The sequence below is a fragment of a genome, unplaced genomic scaffold, assembly GCF_019419815.1.
Source record: "Pyrus x bretschneideri cultivar Hongxiangsu unplaced genomic scaffold, Pyrus_bretschneideri_v1 Contig7, whole genome shotgun sequence".
NCBI lineage: Eukaryota > Viridiplantae > Streptophyta > Magnoliopsida > Rosales > Rosaceae > Pyrus > Pyrus x bretschneideri.
The window spans coordinates 1,846,539-1,871,849 of NW_025999809.1; the positions used below are offsets into that span (position 1 = coordinate 1,846,539).

The 25,311-nt window shown below is 37.2% G+C and overlaps 1 protein-coding gene and 1 pseudogene across 1 annotated transcript; one reads left to right on the forward strand and one right to left on the reverse strand.

Moving 5' to 3' along the window:
* Positions 1-371: 371 nt before the first annotated feature.
* LOC125472314 lies at positions 372-2,062 on the reverse strand (annotated as a pseudogene).
* A 12,409-nt stretch (positions 2,063-14,471) lies between these two features.
* LOC103964768 lies at positions 14,472-16,831 on the forward strand. Its single transcript, XM_048573901.1, has 2 exons — positions 14,472-14,668; positions 14,767-16,831. Exons 1-2 carry the CDS (start codon positions 14,472-14,474, stop codon positions 16,829-16,831), a joined length of 2,262 nt encoding a protein of 753 aa, XP_048429858.1.
* Positions 16,832-25,311: the final 8,480 nt, after the last annotated feature.

Consider the following 25,311-nt stretch of genomic DNA (forward strand, 5'->3'; position numbering starts at 1 on the left):
ATATCTTATCTTCGTAGATATAATTGTTGTTTAAAATATTGATATCGATAAAAATATTGATATGCAAATTTCTGGAAATATCAACGGATATACCGAATATCAACATCAAAAGCGGTTGCTTTAAATGGAAATAATGAAAATTTAAAAGGAAACTTTAGGAATTTTCAAACATTGATTTGGACAAAATATGAGAGTTTCTCAGATATTTAATAAATGTGCCAGAAATAACAACGATATCTGTTGATTTCATTATCTTTCTCAGATTTTTTAGAGATTTCCATAAAAATATAGACCGTATCGAAGAATTTCTACTCAATAGATATATCAAGCAGTAAAAACTGCCAGAGTGGTTGTTGATTCTTCCATGGTTACTAAGGCTTCTCATCTTGATAGTTGCCTAGGGGATCATAGTTACACCCAATGAAGGTACCCCCACTATTGTACCTCACTTTTGGGCACCCTACACTAATTGTTGTATTCCAAACCCCTTGCCGATAATGCCCACACATCTTGCCATCAGCACATGAGTTCGACTCATAATTGTAGTCAGCCTTCTCCGCCACCCATCTGCCCACAACCTCCGCTCCCAGCAAGTCAGCCGTGCTTATGGAAAGGTTTCGCAGTATGGCCATAGGAGTGTGTGAGATTACAGTCACCAGTATGTTGGTTGGCGTGATTTTGTGCAAAGCGTGCTATATTGTCCTTCCACGTTAAAGGAACAACACCTACTGCTGCGCGAACGGAATTGTGGGAATTGAGGAAGTCTTGGGGTGTGTCTTGGGCATGAGTCAGTTGGATTAGGGCTGAGCCTAAAATGTAAATAAGGGATAAGGAAATCTTGCACAGCCACATGTTAATGGTTTGTTCTTTTTGTTGTATTGAATTGTTAGGTTGTGGATGGGAAGATGAGATGTTATGGTGTGTGAGTATTTATGATAGCGGTGAATGGGAAAATTAGATGCTATATATGGTACTGTGGAGCATTTACAGTTGCAGTGAATATGGAAATTTATTTACATGACCGGCAAAGTTGGACGTTCACACAGGACTCGTTGACTTTCTTTGTAATTGTTGTTGTTGTTGTTGTTGTTGTTTTTTGTGTAATTGTTGTTGTTGTTGTTTTTTTTTTTTCTTTTTTTTTTCTTTTTTTACGGTACTGTGGAGTATTTATAGTAGCGGTGAATATAGAAATTTATTTGCATGACCAGCAAAGTTAGACATTCACACAGGACTCCTTGACTTTTTCTTTTTTTATTTTTTATTTTTTATTTTTTATTTTTTTAACAAACAATATTTTCTATACTAAGGGGAAAGGGGTGAAAGACTTTGCTCGCAAATAGTGATTGTTAATTTGTCACACACATACATGTATGCAATCCAAAGGGATACCCATTTTTGGTTAAAAATGGGGATTCGTTGTAGGGCACACTCCATGCCAAATTTCAACTATTCGAACCGTCAATTTTGTAAGTCTCGATTCATAGATCATTTTTGCAAAAAATTAATTTAATTCGAAATCCTTTGCCTGTTTAATTATCACGATGAAATTTCATTCTTTCTTATATAACAAAGTGTTTATCAATTTCTTTTAACTCAATTAAATATCTCAAATATTTTCGATTTGACTAATATTTTACAAGCATGATATATGAGATCCAAAGTTTCATGTGGTGTGGGATCCACAACTAGTTCTAATTTAAAAAAAAATGAAAATCCCTTTCCTTAAAGGCCTCTCACACATGCATGCATACATAAATAATGTACCGAATACACTAAGTCTACAATGGGTAGTTCAGCTATTTGGAAGGGAAAAAAAGTGTTTGCCTCGTAAAGCAGTAGACCAATAGTTGTGCTATTTGGATGGGAAAAAAACGTTTGAAGAAAAGGGGGAATTCAATTGAATTATATATCACGGGCGGGCCAATAATTGAACATACAAATGAGGAACTTTTATTAAAAAAAAAAAAAAGAATCTTCCAAAAAACATAATCTTTCTATTTGGGTAATATAGTCTATCAGCCCAACCCAATGGCACAGCTGTGATTATCCATAAAATGGTAAATTACACAAACAACGGAAGCAATCATATTTTGCTAAATACGGTAAATGCAATAATTGAGAATTTGTTTCATCCTCAAATCTCCTTTCTTTTTTTTTTTTTTCCACACCCTCTTATCTTTCTTCTTTTTACGCTCAATTTCAATTTGTTTGTAGTGATATATTGTGCATTATTTGACAACAAAAAAAAATTATTGTGCATTAATTAAATTACTTAAGACGATTGGTTTAATTTAAAAGTCAAAACGTAATTTAAAATAATAAATAAATAGTGGTGGGAGGGGTGTGATATCTGTGGCGGAGAAACTAGGAAGGAATGGGCTACAATCCATAGAAAGGTTAGAGGAAGGAACAAGTGTGTCCTAGACGGAGGTGAGAAACTTCAACGAAGGAGAAAGAGACTTGGCAGTGAGATATACGGCTTTGACAGAAAAGGAGGAAGAAGAGTGCTTTGGGATCCGACGTCTCTACATAGCAACTATAAGTGTGAATATTGGGCTTTCTGAAGATGTTGGATGTCTAAGTCTTGCATTTTTTTTTCCTTTTTATTTATTTATTTAAATATTATTAAAGATATATTGGAGTTATTTATAACAAAATATATCAAGGTTATTTTGGGAAATAACATTTTGTTGTAGGACTATTTCACTAAACAATTATAGAGGATAGATAGGGGTGACCAGCAACACAAAGAGAGAGATAAGAGATTTAATTGTGAGGTGTGTGTTATCTTATCCTATTGTGCCTTTATTTATAGTAGTGGGGAAGGTAATTTCCTTACCCGATTTGGATTAGAACTCTAATAGGATAATATCTAGTCTAAGAAATATGATAGAATCTAATAAGGATATTCCATATATGATATGATATGATTTATACAATCACATTCCTAAACTAATAGGATTGTATCACTCCCATTTGAGTGTGTAAATACTCAAACAAAACATCGCATCAGGTCTTCAGCAAAAAAGTAGATCAGAAGATTAAGTTGTCAGCACAATGGGCGAATGTGAGTTTGAGATCAATGGAAGAATGCATAAAAAGTAAAACTCATAAAATCTCGCTATGGTAAAATGTTGAGTTATAATTCTTTCCTAATGCTAGAATATGTTTAGTACAATGGCACAAGTAAGGGTGTCGAATCCACAGGGACTAATTGATCCTATATAATCACTTGTTTTGCAAGAACTCTATGAAATGAATGAAACTAATCAAATTAAGCAGATTCGTTGTTGTAACTTGAACACACTAGAAAATGAAGTAAACACAATTAAATGAATCAACAACTAATAAAATGGGATAGTACCAATGGAGATGAAGCTAGGGATTCGGTTTCACCATTGCTAAACCAAGTCCATGTTTGTTAAGTTAGTTTATACTCAGCCATCTACCTATTTCTTGAGTTTGGTTTACTTGGGTATGATCAACCATATGATGTGTGGATTTGATCAAATGTCTCTAATCAAGAACCTAATTGTGATGTGCAACTTTGGTTCCTAATCAAGAGTATGTAATGCACAAGAAACTTTCATAAAACCAAAGGGAATCACTCGGCAGGATGTTTGCCAAACATTCCCTTCATTCATTTCTATATCTACCAAGATTATGCATGATGTGTGCTGTAATCTTGGCTAAACAACTTGTGATTAATTCAAATGATGATCAAACATTAAAATCAACTCACAAATTCACAATTAAATCAGAGAATGAAACAAGAAATAGATGGACAAACTGAGCATTCTAACTTGATTACATGGCAAACTTTGCAAGGCTACATCGAATCCCTAGAGAGAGATTAGTTACACTTCATGTTTACACAAGGTTTGACATAAAAATATAAAACATGAATGAACATAGAATTAATAAGAAGAAACCCTTGAAGCAAAACTGATGTTGAATTCCTTGAAGAGTGCCTTCGGTGTTGGTTCTCCAAGTGTGGTGTAAATGAAGGTAGATTGGTTATGGTTGAATGGTTTCTGCACTTGGGAGAACAAATGGACAGAGATGGAGTGAAATGGAGTGGCTATGCGTGTGAATCATGGAATAATGGGAGCCGCTTTGTTGTGTGAAATGTGCATTGTTTTATAGAAAGGAATGTGGCTGCCAACATTAAGATTGGATCTGGATCTGCACAAGTGAGATGGAAGAGCATAAAATGAGCTGGAATTGATGGGTTTCTGAGGTGGTGGACGCACGGCACTAGGGAAATATGCATGCATTTGGCTATTTTAATTGAATCATGCATGTGTATTTCTGCAAAGCTGAAATGGACAACCTGGAATTGGTTGTCCAAATCTGGAAAGGGGAAGAAATCACACGGCATGGACAAAGGGGGCGCTGGAATGGCATGGAATGATGAGATAAGTGGTTTTCTGGAATAATGGGTGCATGGCAAAAGGGAAATGTGCAAGCATGGGGTTTATTTAATTGAGGTGCATGTGGATTTCTGCAAAGATGAAGTGGAGAAAGGTAATGGCATGCACGGTCAGATTGTGAATCATGCATGTGAATGCATGTTTTGGTATTAGAAGTGCATAATCTGACTTGGAATCACATGGGAGTGCACGACTAGGTTGTGATCATGGTGAAAATGTGGCTAAGTGGATTAAGTAATGAAAGTGGATGTTTTTGGTGCAAAAGGGAGCTGGACAAGTAGTGGAATGCACGGCACAAAGTGTGTGGAATCTGATTTGGTGCTAGAAGTGCATAAAATGATGGGATGACATGGGAATGCACGGCCAAAGTTGTGAACATGCATGTGAATGCATGTTTTGATGTTGGAACCATATAGCTGACTTCAATGTTTTTGCTTTGTTTAGAATCACCCAATATGGCCGAATTGCATCTCTTAACACTTCACATCTTTTCTTGAAATTCCAGCAGCCAATTATTTCCTAGATTCTTCATTTGGACTTCAATTTAACTCCCTAGAATCCTCTCCACGTTTGGAATAATGCTCAGCTACCAAAAGGAATGTTTTTACTTCATTTGCCTTCTCATTGATCCAAGTACACACTTGCCTGCACACTAACACCAAATAATGTAAAATGCAACTAGTTTAATCCAAAACAATCACAAAGACGCCAAATAAGGAAGATATAAATGCATGCAAAATGTGACTTATCATAAAACCCAAGGTGGGATAAAAACCTATAAACTAAGGAGAAAAGTGAGAAGTTGCATTAAGTCAAAACTAAAAGTCTTATAGACATAAGTAAAAGAGCTCACAAGGATAAGATCAACCCATGATGGGTGCCCTATCAAAACCTAGTTAGGTAGAAAAACCACGTGGGTAAAATGCTCCTTATCATAGGGAAAAAATACATTACGATTAAGTGAGTATACTTCTGGACACTCTCCTTGAGTTTGACAAAACTTCCAAATGAGGACTACAAGCATTGGATATGAATAGTTAGGCATACAGAATCCTCAAACAAGCTTATGAAAAGTTAACTTCGGCAGTAACTTCGTGTAGAGGTTGCAAGGTTGTCTCGGATCGGCGTGGATGACTTCAATCTCTTAATGCTTTGATGATGTGATGATGAAGGTGTAATATGTCTTAGGGTTGACTTCATTGATGTATCATGTCTTTGTCAGGTTGATACATGTGGTAAAATCTTCATAAATCATCATTGGGATTCAATGATGGATGAAATTAGCAAATACTTCGAATATGCTCAATAAGAGCTCCCAAAAATATCTCATGTGTGGCATAGTGAAGTGAGGTGAATCTTGGAACGGTTCGAAGATTTTGTAACTAAGATCATATAGTGGACCTCTAAGATATTGTAATATCCCTTATGGTAAAGACATGACCATTCAGGGATGTGCCTTGCAGGGGTTTGATAAGTAATGAGCATCAGCATAACAAATAAAGCAAGTATCATTTTGAGGATCAAGGTAGTCAGATCCATTCAGGATCGTTAGAATTAGCCTAAATCTATAGTATCTTCAGGGTGGCAAAAAACAACTTTAATACCAATTCAATAGCTGCGTGTAGGCGTGGTGCTACATCTTTACCAATAGATCAACATCGAATGAGATGTCATGTCTAACGCAATGAGTTAAGTACAACAGAGTGCAAAGTTGAATTCAAATATGGAACTTTCGATTCTATAACCTTTTCAAGGGTCTCATTTCCATATTGCGTATAGAAGATCATAGGTATACTTAAAGGTAACATCTTTAGGGTGTAGTTCGGCTGGTGGACCAATGTACCGTCAAAACAACGCTTGAACTTCAAGTCAAGGCATAAACGAGTTTTCCTAAGATCCTTCATCTCAAGTTCTGTCTTCAGATGTGAGTATACCACATCCACTGGATTGCTTCAATCTATAAGTGAACACCTCAAACGAGTTGAGAGGGTGTTTCATGGTTTGGAACTACTTGAACCAGTCCATGTAATTCTTCGGGAACTTACATGTCAATCTTCATGTCAATATCCTTACGCAAAAGCACTAACCACATTCAGAATGCTGCAATCAATCATATGACGTTTAAGAGAATCTTACGTCGTAAGGCGTTCTTTATTTTTCACTATTTCATTCATCTCATTACACTTTCTTTCCCATTTGTAACACAATAGGGTTACCTTGGGCAATGTAGGAATGATAGGTCCAAACATATTTTAATAAGGAATTCAAACCTAGATTGTGGTTTCGGTTATCTAATCAGTTTTACATTGTCACTAATCAACATAACACGGTTCGATATCATCGCTTTTCATTTATGTCGGTAGCTAGCATATAGGTGAAAACATCATCGATGATAATCTCATTCCAATTCCATATCTCATCCAAACTAGTATACTAGACCAAGAATTTTAGGTCTCGAGAGTAATCCGGATTAATCTCAAAAGGTGGAAATGATTAAGATAGTGATTGAGTATGGATTCAATTTGTGTCGTGACCTTACTTCTAGGAAAGTGAATCCTATGAACCGAGTGACCTGTCATGCTTCAAGCCGAGACAGATTGATTGGATATCCGCTGGTGTATTGGACCTTCAAACAGAATCCGCCAAACCTTCAAAAACAAGCGGCACACCCTTCAGCGATGTTGACTCAACATCTATTATTTATCCTTACAGGCATGTTTGCAGCTGGTATATGATCTTGTCACTTTAGCTAGATCAGAGGAATGTGTTTGGCACAACATTTTGAAAGCTAGAATACATCACACTTACTCATCACACTTATACGGTACGAGGATGGAGAAGAGACATAGTGAGCAACATCCACATAAATTCACATTGTTCTATAGGAATGTTAACGTTCTTATCTTCCCTTAATGGCTGAAAGATTGCTTCATTGAAGTGACAATTTGTAAAATGAGCGGTAAAGAGATTGCATAGAAGGCTTTAAGAAAGCTAGTGTGCAAGACAATCATAATCAACAAAGATTCACATCATTCTTTGAGGACGTATATTAGTATGTTGTGGTGGCACAACTTGGCATATGGAATGCACACCCAAATGCGTAAATACGAAAACATCATGCTTGTACGCAATAACCAACTGTAATGCCAGAAATGGTTTGGGTGGCATTTGGTCTCAAGGTGGACCAACATAATTGTGTACAAGAATCCGCAGCCCTAGGTAGAAACCAAAGGCTTGGTGCACTCACCAAGGTTCAGGCCATCAATTATATTGTGCTTTATGATCGCTCTGCGAAGCTGTTTTAGGTTGAGCATGAGAATTCGATGTCCAATTACAAACCCAAAAGAAATGCAATACTTATTAAAAAAAACCTGGTATAAACTCTCCAGAATTATCCAGTCTTTTAGACTTTATGGGATAATTAGGGTGGTGAACAGTTAATATTAGCCAAGAGGTTTAGCAACAATGTGTGTGGACAAACATGTGACCATTTTGTCAATACATCAGCCAAAACCATATTAATATTTATGGTCTGCATTTTAGTTGGCTTAGTTCACATATATTCCCTTGAATCCACTGTGAAAACAGGATCATTTTGTATCTTTGCAAGGGATGATATAGAAATCAAATTTCCCAAACGGGCGGGCTTGGCAAAGTGTGCTTGTAAGCGTAGGATACTTACTTCGGGTGAAAAGATGTGTCCTAGTGTCATTGTTCGACCTAAGTGTCCCAAACGGTCGTGCTAAGGCAAGTAAACTACTCAAATCCCCCAACTCTAAGCCAGCCACACATGGTGCATCCCAGTTAGGAGGTAGCCCACTGACCCTAAAATATGGCTTCAAGCTTTGTATTTTGGAGGTGGTGCAAAGATATTTCACTTTATTTTCTTTAGTGGTTTCATTCATGATCATTGCTCTCTTGAATATCCTTAAAGCTCAACAACGTTCTTCTGAAACGGAAAGAATATAAGGCCTTTTAAATGAGTACCATTCATAAAATGAGGAGCATGCCAATGCTCTTAATCAGGTTGGATAGACCTGAATTCGATTCTAGAGATGTGATTTAGGTATAAAGTTAGTGTACATAGTATTGCATTCATCCAAATAACTAAGTTTCCCACATTCGTACCTAATCACGTGTTTAATTGAATTTGGTCACATTTATATAAGAAACATGATTCAATTAACTCATATTAGAGGATAATATTGATAAGATTATCCATAACTAAACCAAACACCAAATTTGAATCTAAGAACATGAAAAAATGTTGACAAAGTAAACCAAAGCTACCAAGGGGATTCGGCCAACAATGTCATTCTTGTCAAAATTATGCTCTTCCAACAATGTTTGGTGGAGCAAAATTAGTCTCACATATTGACTACGAGAATGATACTCCTCAACAACATTGGAATAGGCACAAATTGGTGCATAGCCAATGATCTATTCCATCAAGACGAAAGTAGGTTATGCAGGATTGAGGTTTGCGGATACTACCTTTATTCTTGAAGTTTTAGGTCTTAGGTACCAAAGATAACATTTTGAGCGTGATGCCATACCTTGGCAGGCCCTGATTCTACTATATGTTGTAAAAATAAACCCTAAAATGGGTGAGAGGGAGACAGACAGGTTCGAAATGTTTCAGTTGAACAATGTGAGTTTGTTTAGAATATCATTACTAAATAAGAGAATGCCATTTGTAGGCTCTAACCGAAACTGGGTTAGGCCATTTGGTAGACTCCAGCCGAATTAGGTCTACACTGTTTGATAGACTTCAGTCGAAGCTAGGTCTATACCTTTCTTTCATATTTGTGTGGGTGAGAAAGAGACAGATAGGTTTGAAATGTTTCAGTTGAACAATATGAGTTTGTTCAAAACATCACTAGTAAATAAGAGTATGTCATTTGGTAGGCTCTAACTGAAATTAGGTAAAGCCATTTGGTAGACTCCAGCCGAATTAGGTCTACACCGTTTGATAAACTTAAGCTAAAGCTGGGTATATACCTTTCTTTCATATTTGTGGTAGTAATCAGATTCGAGAATTTGGCAAACTTTTGCTTTCTACATTGCTACTTCACAAGCGAGTTAAAGATATGGAAGAAAGAGAAAATTCTTCTCCAGTTAAAATTTGATCAGATTTACAAACTTTAGAATCATAATCATTCATGGACGTAATCATCGTGTGCTTCAGGCAATATCTTTTCATGATCAGACAGTCCATAGGAGCAAGGAAAGAGCCATGAAACCTTTTTTCGGGAGGTATTTTCGTTTGTAATGCTTCAAGCATAAGTCTTCGAATGAAGATCGTGAAAAAGGCTTATTTAGCTATTCCATGCCACTGTTGGCTTCAATGGTTTCTCAGCTTCTTGATAGTTAAGTGGAGATTCACATCTTGTACCCACATAAAGTGGTTTTTGTTAGAAACGTCCAAATCCTTGAATTCAAACTTGTGACGATTCGATAATCCACTGAATGGAGGGAACACGATTGTGATAGGTGTTATAGGAAATAAAATATTCCTAAGCATCAAAGTAAGAACATTTTAAGTTCTAAGACATGGTGTACATGAAAATTTTTAGGTTTTCATGGTGTATGCAGAGAGCTTTGAGCCAAACATAATGGGTATGCGACATGGCTTGTAGTCTAGTAGTACGAGTAAGTGGATCCGAGGTGTATTTTAGTCTGAGTCAAGACTAGAATAGTCAATGTAATGAAAACTTCAAGTTTAAAAGGCACTAAATTTGAAACTATAGGTTCAAGTTTAATTTTGAACTTCTGGTTCATAATAATGAGGTTCCTGCAAGAACACATAATACAAGGTATTGATTTAAGTGCAGTGGATAGAACTTAAGTGTGAGCGATTCAGGACAAAGAAATGATATCATCGGTTCAAAGAAGAAAAATAAATTATTGAATCGTTAATGTCCAAAAGTGATATTCAGGCCAATAATTTTTTATTTCTTGTCAGATTAATAGACTGATGGTCACTTTTAGTTAATTCAATAGATCGAGACTATATGGGGTCGATCATGGAAGCAAAATAATGATATATGGGTCATATTAGCTTTGGTTGGCGATGGGCCAAGTGACAAGTGTATTATAGTTTAAATATCATTATCTAAAGCGTCCCAAAAAAGTTATATGGATATGGTTGTGAAGCGGGAATGCCAATAATTAGCTTTGGGTAAAAAACTAAAAAATAACACAGCCTAATTTGATTGTTCTAGTTGCAATGCACGAGCAGGGTGAGTAGCTTTCCTTGCAGGCCTTTGGGCCGTGGGTTGGGATAAGCTTAGTAGTTCAAAGCTATTGGAATTGGGCCAAAAATAGGCACAGGGAAGCAAGCCTAGATTGAGCTAGCTTTGGTTAGGGCTCGATGTAGCCCAACGTGAACTGGCTTCGGGTTTTGGGCAAGGGTGAGGTGAGCCCAGCAGTACAGAGGCTGCTACAGGCAGGACGAGCCACCAGGGCCAGCCTAATAAGCAGCATGCTTGCTGGTTTGGGCTAGGGGGCACATGGACATGGTGCAACATAAGGTTGCAGATCCAACTTAAACCTATCCCAGGCTTGATACTTGTTTGTTCTTGCACGTGGCAAGCCCAAAGGGCCGTTGCCTTGGTCCAGACGTCAAACGACATTGTCCAGGTGGCAACTCAATGCAGTTGGGCTTTATGCCAGCTAACATGGCTCAATGCGACTTAGAGTCGTGGCTCGGTGCAACTTAGAGCCGTGACTCATGCCGCAAAAAATCCAAATTCTTAATTTTTTTTTTCAACATTAGGGTTGAATCTAATTTATTTCAATTCTTTTACTCACAAATTTCTCATAGCAAATATTGCTAATGTATAAAACATATACTGTGACAGCCCATCCCGAATTTATTTGGATAGCGTGAGATGACGATTTTGCCTTTGAACGTTGTGTGGTTGTGTGTAAATGGGCTAAGCTTTTGGACCAATCTATTTTTTCTTCCTAACTTTTTGGACTTAATTAGAAGTAAGATTTTGTTGATTTTGTTAGGTTGCCAATTAGACCACACTCACACACACACACCCTCAACCCATATACCTTCTTTCTCATCCCTTTCGAATTTTCTGCAAATTTCGTACAGTTATACGGACAAACGTCCGACCAATCATTTCATGCACGAATTGAAGCTTTAAAGGTTGGTTTTGGACTCCTAGCAAGCCTGAGAACTCATCCATATCCTTGGTTGGATTGAAGCCTTCAAAAACCCGAGAACCAAGAATTCCTGATTTCGTGCACTGTTCATGCGAACCTGATCGTGAAGCTTTCAGGCAGTTTTAAGGTTCTAGGAAGCTTTAGGACATCTTCACGCAGCTCAGAAAAGAATTTTGAAGTGTTTTAGACATCGGGAAGCTCGAGTTCATCGAGTTGCAGAGGTTGCCAGAGTGTTCGAGGTTTTCCTGGCGAGATTCCGTTTGTTTTCGGACTCCAAAGTGGTAAGATCATGTTCTCCTAGTTGAGAGCTTCATTTTAGTGAAAATTTCATGAATTTCAGTGTTGAAATGAGTGAGTTATCAAGCTTTCAAGTTTTCCCAGAAATCGGCAACGTAGCGGCAACGTGCGCCAGACTCTAGCGAACCAAGGAAGGAGAAGGAGAATATTCCGTTAACTTCGACATAATATTCCTAACGGCAATTAACGGAGTCAGGTATATTTAACGGTATATTCAATTATTTAATGGAATATTCCTTAACGCCGTTAGGGATTCTATCCAACGTGCCAAGCACATGCCTACGCGTGGCAGCGTGTGGCCATATCTTGGCCAGCGTGTGGGTGGTCCAAAAATTATTTTAAAATATGGGGATGTTTGTGGTGTTGAATAGATCACATTGGTATATTCAAACACCCCATTTGAGCAATGTATGAGAAATTAGTAGCTAGTTTCATTTATGTGCCTTAATTTAACGTTTATATAGTTATTTCACATATAGGTGAGACCTATCCTCAGGACGAGCGCAGTCAATCGAGACTTGGGGCCTACGACCCTTTGACATACCAGTGAATGGGCTTTTGGTTTTCCGTATATACCTATATACTTGAGTTTTTCCCAGAAAATCGATTTACATGAAATTATGTTTAGAAATGCCATGCATATTGATTTATACATACATGATCATTGAATTTGTATATTATGTGCATATTGTGATTTGACGTGGTGGACACTCAGGTAAGTACCAGGTGAGTTGTAGATTGTTTATGTAATTGATGATTATGTAAGATGCGTTAAGAGCTCATAAACCTACACCCCGGTGTTAGTGCTCTTGCCCGTGGTTAAGGCACAGTCCTTCACATGATGTTCACCTCCCCTACCATATGCTTACCTTCAAGTTAGGTGCACAATTCTGTCGTACTGACCATTATAGATGGTTCCGACTCGTAGGTGACCCGTGATTATTCGCAGTCTTCACATGATTGTAGCACTTGAGCGTATTTATTTACACCCAGTCATGTCGTACCAACCACTTTAGGTGGTTCCAACTCATGTGCAAGTATACTTGTTGAGATGTGGATTTGAGCCGTACAGGTCACGTTAGTTGACCCCGGCTAGATGGATAAGCTCTAGATTCAACCGTACAGGTCACTTTAGGTGACTCCGACTGACATATCATTTTGCATTAATTTATATCACTTGGCTTACATATTTTTATGTTGAGATATTTGACATGGCATATTTGTGAATTTTGCTATTCTAAGCATGGTTGTGGTTTATGTATATGTTCTATTTTCTAGGAAATTATGCAGGTTTTACGACAAAGGGTTGCTATTTTTTATAATTGAGATGGTTTTGAAAAGCATTGTTTTTGTTGGCTCGAGAGGAATCCACGGCAGCTCTGACAGAATGCATAAGTCTGTAATAGCTTAGACTTGTTATATATTTTCAATTGTAATTGTTTAAGTCTAGGGAGGTCTCTTACTCTTTTGATGAGAAGATGTTACGTGAACAAGATACACATTCAGGTATGTTTCCATGCATGCATCCAATTACATTCATCTATATCTCATGATATTGTATTTGAGATAAGTCTTTTATTAAAACTACTTTCAAGATAATTTGATTGTATTTTCAAAAGACTTATCTGATTGCATATTGATGAGAGTTATCCAACTAAATGGATTGCATGGTTGTCATTGTTTTAAAAAAAGTTGGTGTCGTGTGTATCTAGGATTTGTGGTTTTAAAAGGATTGTCATTTACCTAAAACCTATTATTAGTTGTGAAATCTTATCAGTTCCAAATTGGTTCCCGTGCCTTGAGGGTTTATAAGGTATGTTTGAAATTGGTTTTGGGCAAGCCGTATATGCATGAAATTTTTGTTCTTCAAAAAAAAGGTAACTAAAGGCAGCAATGTGTTTTCGTTAAAGAAAATTATTTTTATGTTGCTACCATCTTACGGTTTCAATAGCATGTGTTTTTAAAGAGAAAATATTATTTTCATGCTGATTTTCATTTGGTTTTTTTATTGAATGTCAATTATGAAAATGTGCCTTGTGATTTTCGTAATTGATTGATTTTTCAACCAAACACTTCATCATATAAACATTCTGCATGATCGAGTTAGTATCTTGCAAAGTTCGAGGAAAAGGTGATTGACGATCGTGTTAGTGTCGTGCCACTTCAACTCGAAGACTAAAGAAAGATCGAGTAGCAAAGCGCGAATACAAAGCTGCCAATTGGTATGTGTGTCTGGTTGATGAGTTTTTTTTGTAAGTCTTTATGTATTCCTTCTTTTTTAGTGATTCCTGGCTTGGTAGCCCGAGGATTTTCCCAGTGGTGGGTTTTGCCTCGTAAAATCCTACATCATGTGTGTACTCTTTATATTTATGCTGGATATTTTGTGTAGGAATAGAGCTGCATAACTGATTAACATAAATCACAATTTGACTTAGTATTAAGTTGAAATTTATTTATATTTCCAGTTAAGTTAGTACCCATCCTAGGACTATCAATTGGCACCAGAGCAGGTCACTAAAAATATCTAGTGAGATCCGTGGGTAGTCTAGGATGAATCGGTGTATGGGTTCAGTTTCTCATCCGCCACATTTTGATGGCAACAACTACGCTGCATGGAAGGCAAAGATGAAATCATTTCTCTGGGCACTTGACGATAGAGTGTGGCTTGCAGTTGAAGAAGTCTGGGAACCTCCAACAGTTGAAGAAACCAAAGGCGGAGGACAGTTTTCTGTTACTATTTCTATGCTTAAGCTAGAAAGGTATGGAGTGAAGATGAACGCAACTCTAGCACATTCAATCAAAGAGCATTGAATGCGTTGTTCACTGCCGTTTTGCCTGAGCAATTTAACTACATCAGTAAATGCTCAACGGCGAAAGAAGCTTGGGATATTCTTGAAGTTACTCATGAAGGTAACTCCACTGTCAAAGAATCGAAGCTTCAAAATCTCATCACACAATTTGAAAATATCAAAATGCTAGATGATGAGAGTTTTTCTAACTTTTATGCTAAACTTAGTGTAATTGTCAATGGTTGTCATAATCTTGGTGACAGCATTCCAGAACATAGAGTTAAGAAAATTCTAAGGTCTATTCCTTTTAGGTTTCATGCGAAAAGGACAGCTATAGAAGAATCGAAAGATTTAAACACTTACAAGTTGGAACAATTGATTGGGTCATTACAAACATATGAATCTAACTTTATCGAAGTCAAGAAAGGGAAAAATGTAGCCTTCAAAGTCAATAATGAAAAAGTGAATGAGGATTCATTTGAAAACCTAACTCAAGATGAATTTGCTCTTCTCACCAAACAAGCTAGGAAATTTTTGAAACTCAGAAGTTCCAGGGGATGTGAAAATCGAAACAACTTTGATTCAAACTCCAAAGTTCCTCGTTCTCGAGATGTCTCTCATGGAAATTCTTCTAAGTTTGTCAAACTTGGTGAAAAGAAAAGTTCAAATGACAAAGACAAGTGTTTTGAATGTCAAGGGTATGGACATCATGCTCATGAATGTGCCAATACTCTTAAAAAGCTGAAGGATGAAAAGAACAAGACGTTAACCTCCACTTGGAGTGACAGTCATTCAGAGAAGGACACAGCATCTAAAGATGATGATGAAGTGGTTGCGTTTATTGGAATCTTTGATGGATATGAGACTGATGACTCGGTAGTTGAAGAACCTGATTTCGTAGAAGTCTTACGAAAGTATACTGCACTTTATGATATCACCATGAAAGTGAAGAAAGAAAATGATGAACTGAAAAATAAACTTGTGCAGCTTGAAAGCGAGAAGAAGGAAGTAGAGATTGAGCATCAATCTCAAATGGAACATGCAGAGAAGCTACGAGAGTCAATGTTGGAAAAACTACATATGCTAGCATTAGACAACGAAATCCTTGAAAATGAATTAAGAGGCATGAAAAAAAAAAAGTTTAAAGAGTTTAGTATTGGATCAAGAAAAATTGACAAAATGTTAAGCTATGGAAAAAATTCAGGTGTTAGAAGTGGTTTAGGTTTTGATTTTAATGTAACTGGAAGTTCTTCCTCTTCTGTTACTAGATTTGTCAAGGCTTTACAAGAACCAAGCAAGAAAGAAAGTAGTGATGAACCCTTTGGAAATTCGTGTACCACTACAAATAAGCCAAATTATGTGAGCACTTTTGTTGATCAAAGAAATTTCATTAGGTCAAAAACCTTCATTCCTACTTGCCACTTCTGTGGAAAAATAGGACATATCAGACCTAGATGTAACAAACTTCGAAAGGAAGATCAAACTAAGCACACCACCCATTGGATGTCTAGAAAATCAAATCTCAAAATGAGATTTGTTGCTCATTCAAGGCGAATGAATAGAATTTCAAAAATAATGCTCAATTCCATCACTCCAAACTTAAAACAAGTATGGAGAAGAAAGGAGACTCAAGTTTTCTTATTGGATAAGATGTCACCATCATCTGATGAAGACAATCTTACATGTTTGGTGGCTTTTACTGCCCTCTCAACTTGTCAGTCTGATACTTGGTATCTCAACAGTGGCTGCTCGAGGCATATGACTGGAGACAAAAGATGGTTCACAACCTTCACCGAGGATTGTAAAAATGGAGCAGTCACTTTCGGAGATGGAAAAAGAGCAAGGATTGTTAGAAAAGGAGAAATCAAAACTCTAGGAATTCCATGCTTAAAAGATGTCATGTTAGTTGATGGACTTAAAGCTAACTTAATTAGCATCAGTCAAATTTGTGATGATGATGATGCTGAAGTATTGTTCAATAAGTTGAAATGTTGTGTGAAAGTTGCTAGTGGGATAGACATTTTTGAAGGAAAAAGGTCTAAAGACAATTGTTATTGTGTGAATGCAAATGAATCACATGTGCCAAGTATATGCAACAAAGCAACTGATGATGTTTTGGATTTATGGCATTAAAGATTAGGCCATATGAATTGTAAGGATATGATCAAGCATTCCAAGAAGGAATATGTGAGAGGTTTACCAATGTTGGCTGGAGAACTTGGAATTTGTGGAGAATGTCAAGTGGGAAAGCAAACAAAGAGTTCACACAAGTCAACAAACTACATCTCAACCTCACGACCTTTGGAGTTGATGCACATGGACTTGGTTGGACCAGTACAGACCGAAAGTATTGGGGGAAAGAAATATATTCTTGTCTTGGTGGATGATTTCTCATGTTTTACTTGGGTTGCATTCTTGCGTGAGAAATCTGATGCGTTCAAAGCATTTTGTGGCTTGTTAAATAGAATTCAAAATGATAGAGTTGCTTCAAATGATCGTGTGATAAAACTCAGAACTGATCACGGAACTGAATTTGAAAACCCATCATTTTCTGAGTTTTGTGATGAAAAAGGAATTGCTCATAATTTTTCTGCTCCAATCACTCCTCAACAAAACGGAGTTATTAAACGGAAAAATCGTGTGTTGCTTGACATGAGTTGTGTCATGCTGACTAGCGCTCGTTTGACAAGTCATTTTTGGGCTAAAGCAGTCAGCACTGCTTGCTATACTGCAAATAGAGTCTATCTTCGACCTGGTACAAAGTGCACACCATATGAGATTTGGAAAGGAAAGAAACCAAACGTGAAGCATTTGAGAGTGTTTGGAAGTATATGCTACATTTATAGAGATAGGGAAATGTTAGCAAAATTCGATTCACGAAGTGATATTGGAATTTTTCTAGGATACTCTCTCACTAGTAGAGCATATAAAGTGTTCAACAAGAGAACTAAAAATGTCATGGAGTCCATTAATGTTGTTGTGAATGACTCCTCCTTAAGTATTGAACAACCTACTTCAGATGAAGAATTCCTTCAAAGTAAATTAATCGATAAGTCATCCACTACTCAAGTTGAAATGCACCAAAATGTTGACTCAACAAAAGCTTTGAGAAAAGGACACAAGCAAGTGCAAAAAGATCACTCCAAGTTCGACATTATTGGCAACGTGGAAGATACCATACTAACAAGAAGCAAAACTACTGCTGTAGTAAACTTCACGTGCTACATATCAAAGATTGAGCCAAAAAATGCCAAGGAAACTCTTTTAGATGATGATTGGATAATGGCCATGCAGGAGGAACTCAATCAATTTGTTAGAAATGATGTATGGTATCTTGTTTCCAGGCCCAAAGAAACAAATGTTATAGGAACAAAATGGGTTTTTCGAAACAAAACCGATGAACATGGTATCATAACGAGAAATAAAGCTCGTCTAGTTGCTCAAGGATACACTCAGGTAGAAGGTTTGGATTTTGACGAGACATTTGCTCCCGTTGCGAGATTGGAGTCCATTAGGTTGTTACTTGCTTTTGCATGTCATCTGCGTTTTAAATTATATCAAATGGATGTCAAGAGTGCTTTTTTAAACGAAGTACTTCAAGAAGAAGTATACGTGGAGCAACCAAAGGGGTTTGTTGATCCAAAACATCCTGATCATGTGTATCGATTGAAGAAAGCTTTGTACGGCTTGAAACAAGCTCCTAGAACATGGTATGAAAAACTCTCAACCCATTTGTTAAAGAAAGGATATACTCGAGGAGGTGTTGACAAAACCTTGTTCGTTAAAAGAATAAACAAGGATGTGATGATAGCTCAAGTGTATGTGGATGACATAGTATTTGGCTCAACATCTGACATACTTGTCAAAGAATTCACCGAAGTTATGCAAAGCGAATTCGAAATGAGCATGTGTGGGGAATTGAATTTTTTCTTAGGATTACAGGTCAAACAAGTTGAAAACGGTATTCTTGTCTTTCAGACAAAATATGCAAGTGAGCTAGTTAAGAAGTTTGGTTTGGATTCAGCAAAACCAGTCTCCAATCCCATGGCAACAACCACAAAACTTCACAAGGACCCAAATAGAAAAAGTGTTGATCAAACCCTCTATAGGAGTATGATTGGAAGTTTGTTGTATCTTACTGCTAGTAGGCCTGATATCTCTTATAGTGTTGGTGCATGTGCACGATATCAAGCTGATCCAAAAGAATCGCATTTGGAAGCTGTCAAAAGAATCATCAGGTATATACGTGGCACGGTTGATTTTGGTTTACATTATTCTTTTGAAACCAATTCTGAAATTGCTGGATTTCCAGACGCCGATTGGGCTGGAAATGCTGATGATCGGAAAAGTACTTCTAGAAGATGTTTCTATGTCGGAAACAATCTTGTCGCTTGGCATAGTAAGAAACAAAATTGTGTTTCCTTATCCACTGCCGAAGCTGAATACATCGCTGCTGGTAGCTGTTGTACGCAACTGCTTTAGATGAACCAAATGATTCATGATTATGGCATTAATCAAGGCACATTCTCTATTTTCTGTGACAACACTAGTGCTATAAACATTTCCAAGAATCCAGTTCAACATTCTTGTACCAAACATATTGACATTCGTCACCATTTTATTCGTGATCTGGTTGAAAAGAAGGTTTTAATATTGAAGTTTATTGCCACTGAACATCAACTTGCAGACTTGTTTACTAAGCCTCTCGACACTCATCGTTTCGAAACTCTTCGAAAGGCATGAGGAATATGTCGTGTTCTCTAAACTTCATTGTTTTTCTTTTTTTTTTTTCTTCTTTTTCTTCCTTAGTTATTAATTTTTCTTAAACATCAACGCAAAAGAAGTCCAATTCTTGTTAGTCTACAAAACTTTTGTCCACTGCATTCTCTACTTTGTGCTATACATAATATGTTTTTGCTTTGGTGGTTGATACTATATGTATGTTTTCTGATTAAACTTGACTTCTTACCTGCACCTCTGCACCCTGTGAGCTTTTGAGCCTCTAGTTAGTGTATGCATTTTTCATACACTTTTACTCGTTTCTGTGTGCTCTATCTTATGTGATTTTTAACTCTCTAGAACTTGCTTTGCGATCTCTCGAGGCTTTGTATCGCTCTTTACTCTTCTTTTGAGATGAAAATAAGAATTATGATTTTTTTCTTATACCCCAATGCTTTATTATTTTTCTGCATTATTGAACCTCTCCTTCAGTTTATATTCCCTACTTCACTTCTTATACCCTGGGTCTCCCCACAATCCAAGCCAGTTGAATAAATTTTTTAGGCAAGAGTCCAAGACTGTTTCCCATTGCAGAGCAAAACTTGTGCTGACAGAATCTTTCCAAGTCAAGAAAAGCTATCTCAAAAAAAAAAAAAAAAAAAGGTGAACAATCAAGATTCGTGTGTATAACACACCTGGCAATTGTTTATCTCTGAAGCCACTCAAAGGTATACTTGTACTTGAAGACCACAAATATATTAAATGTGCAAAGCACTCTCTATTGCTCTAGTGGTTCTCTCTGTCTCCACCTCTCTTCCGTTTTATTTCGACAGGATTCTATAGCTTCTTGGACTTATCTCCTCCATATTTTTTTTTTCTTAATCCCGTACCTACACCCTGCTATCACCCTTCGTAAGAACCTATTTCATCTCTTGAGGGTAATTTGTTGATGTGTGGAGATGAGATTGCTCTGCAAGCCTATGGTAGGGTATTCACATAATGATCTTTTTGAGTGTAAACACTTCACCCCAAACACCTTGAGTGAAATTTGAGAATATTCCTTGTGAGTTTAGGGGTTGCTCTTGAGTTGGCTTGTTTAATCATATTGCATCTCTATAGTCTTGACTATTTTGGCTTTCTTTTGTTTGTATTATGTTTATGTGGACAATAAAAAATAAAAAAAAATCGTTATTTTCCTTTTCTTTGCTTTATCCCCTTTGATTTCTAGATAATGAGTCATTTTCATCTTTCTATTTATTTATTTATTTATTTATTTTGTTCTACTTATCTCTTTGGTCTTTTAAGTTGGGTTGAACTTGAACTTCTACTTTGGTTTGGTCTTTTTATTCCCGTGCTTTTCCTTTGTTCATTGTCAGTCGAACATCTCGTCCTTGTTTGTTATTTATTGCCTTGGTTTTTTCATCCTTGTTTCTTATTACCGTGGCCTCCATCTTCCTTTGCTGTCATCCTTATTTTTGTTTTCCATACAATTTTTTCATCATGGTTTCATCACGCAAGTCTGCACGTTCTCATGTTTTGAAAGGCACGACTCTGAGCATTATTCCACCCTTCTCTTCTCCCCGCACAAGGTCTGTGACTCGCAGACTATTTTCGTCCCCACCTGCTCCTTCAACTTTTTCTGCTGATTGTCCCACTGAGGTTTTCAAGCGTCTTCTTGATCTCAGCAAACAGTTCTCTCAGTTGGAGCAGTTCATTAAGATTTCTATCATGGATCTTAGTCATCGACTTTCTCAATTGGAGCAATGTATCCATCGTATCCCCAATCACATGCTTACTCCTCTCATTCATATTTCATCCTCTGATGATGATTCTGACTTCCGTCCTGCTAGTGTTCCACCACCTTCTCGTACTCCATGTCCACCAATTCTGGAACGCACACCGCTGCCAACTCCTACTTCAGACGATGATCCAGAGGAAGATCTCTACTGGGTTACCGATGACGAATTGTTGCCTAAGCATGATTAATTTGGCTTTTCCTATGACAAAAAGGGGGAGAGACTATAGTTAGGGGGAGAGATTTTAGTTAGAAGTTAAGGGGAATGATTTTTTGCTAGAATAATGTTTTAGTCAGTGAGGGTTTCTTTTAGTTTATTATTTGGATGATACATCATGTTTGAATGATTATCTTTATTTCATAATAAAGCTTATTTTTATTTTCTCTTTTGGACGATGAAAGATAGTTGAATGATTATCCTTATTTTTTAATAAACATGCAACATCTGTCTTTTGTACGTCACAGGTGTTTTGTTTAATGTGTGCAGATTACAGACTTCAGTGCATAAGTTTTAAAATTTTGAAATATTGTATTTGAGGGTTTTGTCAAGGAAATGCCAAAGGGGGAGATTGTTAGTGCAATATTGGCAATTCTTGACAAAATGCATGAGTCTGTAATAGCTTAGACTTGTTATATATTTTCAATTGTAATTGTTTAAGTCTAGGGAGGTCTCTTACTCTTTTGATGAGAAGATGTTACGTGAACAAGATACACATTCAGGTATGTTTCCATGCATGCATCCAATTACATTCATCTATATCTCATGATATTGTATTTGAGATAGGTCTTTTATTAAAACTACTTTCAAGATAATTTGATTGTATTTTCAAAAGACTTATCTGATTGCATATTGATGAGAGTTATCCAACTAAATGGATTGCATGGTTGTCATTGTTTTAAAAAAAGTTGTTGTCGTGTGTATCTAGGATTTGTGGTTTTAAAAGGATTGTCATTTACCTAAAACCTATTATTAGTTATGAAATCTTATCAGTTCCAAATTGGTTCCCGTGCCTTGAGGGTTTATAAGGTATGTTTGAAATTGGTTTTGGGTAAGCCGTATATGCATGAAATTTTTGTTCTTCGAAAAAAAGGTAACTAAAGGCAGCAGTGTGTTTTTATTAAAGAAAATTATTTTTATGTTGCTGCCATCTTACGGTTTCAATAGCATGTGTTTTTAAAGAGAAAATATTATTTTCATGCTGATTTTCATTTGGTTTTTTATTGAATGTCAATTATGAAAATGTGCCTTGTGATTTTCGTAATTGATTGATTTTTCAACCAAACACTTCATCATATAAACATTCTGCATGATCGAGTTAGTTTCTTGCAAAGTTCGAGGAAAAGGTGATTGACGATCATGTCAGTGTTGTGCCACTTCAACTCGAAGACTGAAGAAAGATCGAGTAGCAAAGCGCGAATACAAAGCTGCCAACTGGTATGTGTGTCTGGTTGATGAGGTTTTTTGTAAGTCTTTATGTATTCCTTCTTTCTTAGTGATTCCTGGCTTGGTAGCCCGAGGATTTTCCCAGTGGTGGGTTTTGCCTCGTAAAATCCTACATCATGTGTGTACTCTTTATATTTATGCTGGATATTTTGTGTAAGAATAGAGCTGCATAATTGATTAACATAAATCACAATTTGAACTAGTATTAAGTTGAAATTTATTTATATTTCTAGTTAAGTTAGTACCCATCCTAGGACTGTCAATTACCTTTGGCGTTGTATAATTAGTATTTGTCCTCCTGGACTGCACCTAGGCTACTTATGCTCTAGTTATGAATTCACACTTAATTTGTCTTTCAACTTATCTTATCTAGTGCTTTAGTTAGTTTGGTTTTTATTTATTCACATTTCTTATATTATTATTGCTTCCACACTATGCACATGGCTATGTCACTCTTACGTGACGGCCATCATGCCTTGATTTCAGTCGGGGCCTGTCAGTTTGGTATCAGAGCCTAGGTTTGGTAGTCCTGCATATTTGGTGAATATTATAATTATTTTGGTGTCTTCTATCAGAGCTATGCCACCTCGTAGGGAGCCACGTCATTCAGTTGAGCCTAGTTTCTCCGATATAGCTCAATTGGGGGAAGCTATAGCTCATGCTATTTAGTCTTCACTTCGCCCTCCTCAGAGGACTCCCCTGAAGACTATGTATAACTTAAAGTTAGATAAGTTTGAGGGTCATGAAGGATATGAAGGAGCAGAGCGGTGGCTCGAGCATCTTGAAAAAACTTTCTGAGTGATGCAAAGTCAAGGGAATCTTCCTTCTGAAAGGTGGGTCGAGATGACTACATGGTTCTTAGGTCAAGAACCGGCATGCTGATGGGAACATGAGCTTTATCAGTTGACCCTAGAGGAAATTGCTGACTGGAAAGTGTTTAAACGGTTGTTTCAGAAAAGGTTTATTTTCCCTGAGTATTATAGGAAATTCACTAACTTGTCTCGTTATCATCTGGATGTTGCTACTAATCCGGTTGAGATGCTTCGTCGTTTCAGATTAATTACTAAGAAGAAGTGGCGTTCTATGGCGACCACTACTCCTTGTGCTTCTTACTAGGAGTTCTATCAGATTTTGTTGAGGATTGAGGATTCAGAAAATATTCCTAGTATCGTGTGGAAGAAGAAAATGATGGCAATTAGAAGAAAAATGGTAAAGGTAAAGGTCAATCATCTCAAAGACCTTGCAAGACTCAGAGCTTTAAGCGAAGTGGAGCTAGTTCTAGTTCTTCCAGCGAGGGTTTTAGTGCCACTAGTCAAGGAATAGGTGGTAGATTTTTTGGGGGTCCTAGATTCCAGAAATAGGGGGATGTTAGTAGAGGAAGGGCTATGTTGTGCCGCATATGTAATAATAGGCATTTTGCAGAGTGTATATGGGGTAGCAGTGGATGTTTTACTTGTGGGCAAATGGGACATAGAGTTATAAATTGTCGTCAGAATCAGCAAAAGCCCCAGCAGCCTTCCTTGCCACCACCAACGCCGATCCAGCAAGTTCCAGGGGCTGGTAGTTATGGTCAGATTGGTCGTGGTGGTGCTTACCATTATCATGGTGACGCCGTTCCTTATGTTTCAGGGCAGTATCAATATTCCCAGGATCCTTATTATCATAATTGGTATCCTCAATATTCTGGAGGTTATACGTCGTATCCTTCCATTCCAGCTAGTGGAGCTCAGTGGTATCATGGAGGACAGCCCCAGCAAGGAGAGATTGCTTCTAGTAGTGCAGGATCTTCAAGGCAATCTGGTCAGCGAAGTCAAGGCCGTGGTGTGCAGGGGCAAAATAATCAAGCTAGTAAAGGTCATAGGGGACGACAACAAGGCTAGGGACGTGTTAATAATATCTCTCTGCAAGATGCTCAAAATAATCCGGACTTGATCATAAGTATGTTAAACATTCTTGGTCACTTTGCTAGAGTTTTAATTGATTGTGGTGCTACGTATTCTGTCATTTCTCATACATTTGCTCAAGTAACGCAACCTCATCCTACACCTCTAGGGTATGATTTAGAGTTTGTTATGCCTAGAGGGGAAAGATGTTATGTTGATTGTGTATATCCAGGATGTCCAGTGATGGTGGAGGATATAGTTATGCCAACCAGCCTTATCACGTTAAATATTGTTGATTTTGATGTGATTTTAGGCACAGATTGGTTGCATTATAATCGTGCCAATATAGATTGCTACGGGAAAACAGTTACTTTCCATCATCCTGGATTACCTATGGTTACTTTTACGGTTGAGCAGAGTGGGGTGAGGCATGGCGTTATTTCTGCTGTGAGAGCAAAAAGGTTATTATCAAAAGGTTACCAGGGATATTTAGCTCATGTGGTGTTGAATGATCTTGTCCTGGTAGTGTGGAGGATGTAAAAATAGTCATGCATTTTCCTGATGTATTCCCTGATGATTTACCTGGATTGCCACCAGACCAAGATGTGGAATTCACTATTGATTTGTTTCCAGGTACGGATCCTATATCTTTGACTCCATATAGAATGGCTCCTGCTGAATTGAGGGAATTGAAGATTCAGTTACAAGAATTAGTTAATAAAGGTTTTATTCAGCCTAGTACTTCACCCTGGAGAACTCCAGTGTTATTTAT